The sequence below is a fragment of the Arachis ipaensis genome, chromosome B03 (assembly GCF_000816755.2).
Source record: "Arachis ipaensis cultivar K30076 chromosome B03, Araip1.1, whole genome shotgun sequence".
Classification (NCBI taxonomy): Eukaryota; Viridiplantae; Streptophyta; class Magnoliopsida; order Fabales; family Fabaceae; genus Arachis; species Arachis ipaensis.
The window spans coordinates 8,581,399-8,583,727 of NC_029787.2; the positions used below are offsets into that span (position 1 = coordinate 8,581,399).

The 2,329-nt window shown below is 37.6% G+C and overlaps 1 protein-coding gene across 1 annotated transcript; it reads right to left on the bottom strand.

Annotated features, from left to right (window-relative positions):
• LOC107632258 (phosphoenolpyruvate carboxylase, housekeeping isozyme-like) lies at window positions 260-2,023 on the bottom strand. Its single transcript, XM_016335959.1, has 3 exons — window positions 1,998-2,023; window positions 1,461-1,629; window positions 260-925 (listed from the first exon to the last, which is right to left on the bottom strand). The coding sequence occupies exons 1-3, from the start codon at window positions 2,021-2,023 to the stop codon at window positions 260-262; spliced, it is 861 nt and encodes a 286-aa protein (XP_016191445.1).

Here is a 2,329-nt window from a genome sequence, read left to right on the forward strand (position 1 = left end):
CGTCAATAAAATAAAATAGATTTTTTTTTTTAATTTTTCATTGCAAAATAAACTTGTTTTTCAGTATTAAAAACATTAAATAAAATAAAATAAAATAAAATAAAAATATGAAACATTTTTTATATAACCAAATATGCCATCATAAGGGATCGAAGTCTTATTATATAAATAACAATAGTATTAGAGACACAATCATATGATGCTGATCTAAATATCCAGCAGACATCATAGAATAGGTTATATATACAATGTTTACATATCAACTAACATCCTTCGCAACCTTTATGAGCTCCTCTTGAGCCTTGTACAGCGCCCAAGTCGCAGAAAGACGACCGGCATCTTTTCCTGAGTCTGAGTATCCTATCATAACTTCTTGCTTCCCATTGATTCGGTTTCTGTACCAATCAATAGAGAAAAGCCGCGCCACTGCAGTAGGAGCAGACTCAAGATCATCAAGCTTTTCAAACAATGGCACGGCCCTTAGCGGTTGCTTCACGTGGCATTCCCATTGTAAGAGCTCAACAGCAAGCATATCAGACGGTGCTGTTGCCATTGAGATTATGTAGGCACCAAAGTTGTCTAAGGGAAGTTCTGTAATGACATGGAAGGTTTCCAGAACATCGGCGATCTCTTCTATTTTGGGAAGATCAGGGCCAAACAGATGGCGCTTTCCACTGAGCTCTGACAGGGGCCATTCCTGCCTGCGTTCCTCAGACCACTCTTGGTATGATCCAATCTCCAAGTGTTTGGTAATGGCATCCATGACATCAGTGTGCCGGTCTGACTCTTGACGAATGTCGAGTCTTACCATTGAGAGTCCAAATGTGGAAACTTGCTGCAAGAAATCAAGAAGGCTACCATCTACTATTGGTTGGTCACCACATGCGCAGAGTGATCTATAGCAGAGTTCAAGGGGCTCCAGGAACTGCAAGAAAAGAATTTGAGTCAAATAGTGTTTTAACATATATTGCCATGCATTTTGTATTGTCCTTTGTGAATCATGGATTTACTACTTTGAATGAAATAAAAAACAAAAATTAGAAAGTACCACAGTAAAGAAGGAACTCAGTATGTGACTAACCCAAACTAATAGAAGGCCGATCATCAAATTACAGTGTAATGATTAAGATGAGTTAAGTGGCTAACCCAAACTAATACTGACAAAATATTGTAAACAATTATAATTCAGATTCAAACAAATCATAGTCCTCATTCAAAAGTTTGAATTAGAAACTAAAAAAGAAACTGAAAAAGCACATAGATCACAATAAGCAATGAGAAAGCACATCGATTACGATAAACAAACAAAATCATATGAATTTTGAGTTGAAGTCTGGGAAAAATATAATGCTGCCATTACGAAGATCACCTTGAATTTAGATTGCTTGAGAATAGGAGCATCACCAGTGGCTCTCAGATGAACAACCACTGCCACAAAACCAAAACCCTAGTTCACGCACCTTATCGGTTCGAACAGGGGGAAAGAGAGAGGTGGAACCGCGACTGACGGTGGAACCGATTTTGGTCACCACGAAGCTAGGGCTTGCGCGAAGGTATGCGAGCCAGAACTGAGGGGGATAAAAGTAGAGAGAGAGGCATAGCGGTGGTGGAGCTTGAGCTTGCTTTGTTCTGCGAACGAAAAAAACACGGAGCTTGCTTTGTTTAAAAAAGAGGAGAAGAAGGAGAAGGTAGCTCCGCCAGTTAGGGTGGCCGGCAGTGGAGCTGTAGGTGAGGAATGGAGAAGAAAGAGCTCGTGCGACGGAGAGAAGAAGGAGCCCGTTGATGGAGAGGGGAATGCTAGGTTTAGCTAAGGGAGTTCTTCGATTTGAAGTTAAACCGCTAGGTTTAGCTAGGTTTCTTTGATTTGTGTGTTGTGAATGGAGTTCGGGCAAATGCTAGGTTTAACTAAAAATTATCGACGGAAAATTTTAAAGTACAGACGGATTTTCCGTCTGTAATAATTGAATAAAACGCAGCGTTTTTATTCATTTAATTACAGACGGATTTTCCGTCTAGTAACCATTTTCCACAAAAAAAATTAATTTTTCCGACAGAATTATCGACGGATTCTCTTTTCCGTCTGTAATTTATGCTAATTCATTTTTTTGTTTTCCGACAAAAAATTTCTCTGAAATTCCGTCTGTATTTCCGTGGGATAAAATCCGTCAAAAATATCCGTCTGTAATAACTAGTTTCTAGTAGTGAGATAAAAGTAATATTATAAAAAAATTAGTGTGCATATATTTAAATATCCAACTTAGGTATATTAATCAAGTTTTTAAAATTATAATTTTAATATATAAAAAAATATATTAATCTAATTTTGTTT

What these genes read in the sequence shown, in the direction of transcription:
- LOC107632258 (XM_016335959.1), bottom strand. Translation starts at nt 2,023, where the DNA reads ATGGTTACTAGACGGAAAATCCGTCT. An exon ending in ACTAGACGGAAAATCCGTCT is followed by an intron (nt 1,630 to 1,997) that starts GTAATTAAATGA and finishes TTTCGTTCGCAG; the next exon opens with AACAAAGCAAGCTCAAGCTC. An exon ending in CCCCTGTTCGAACCGATAAG is followed by an intron (nt 926 to 1,460) that starts GTGCGTGAACTA and finishes CTTTTCTTGCAG; the next exon opens with TTCCTGGAGCCCCTTGAACT.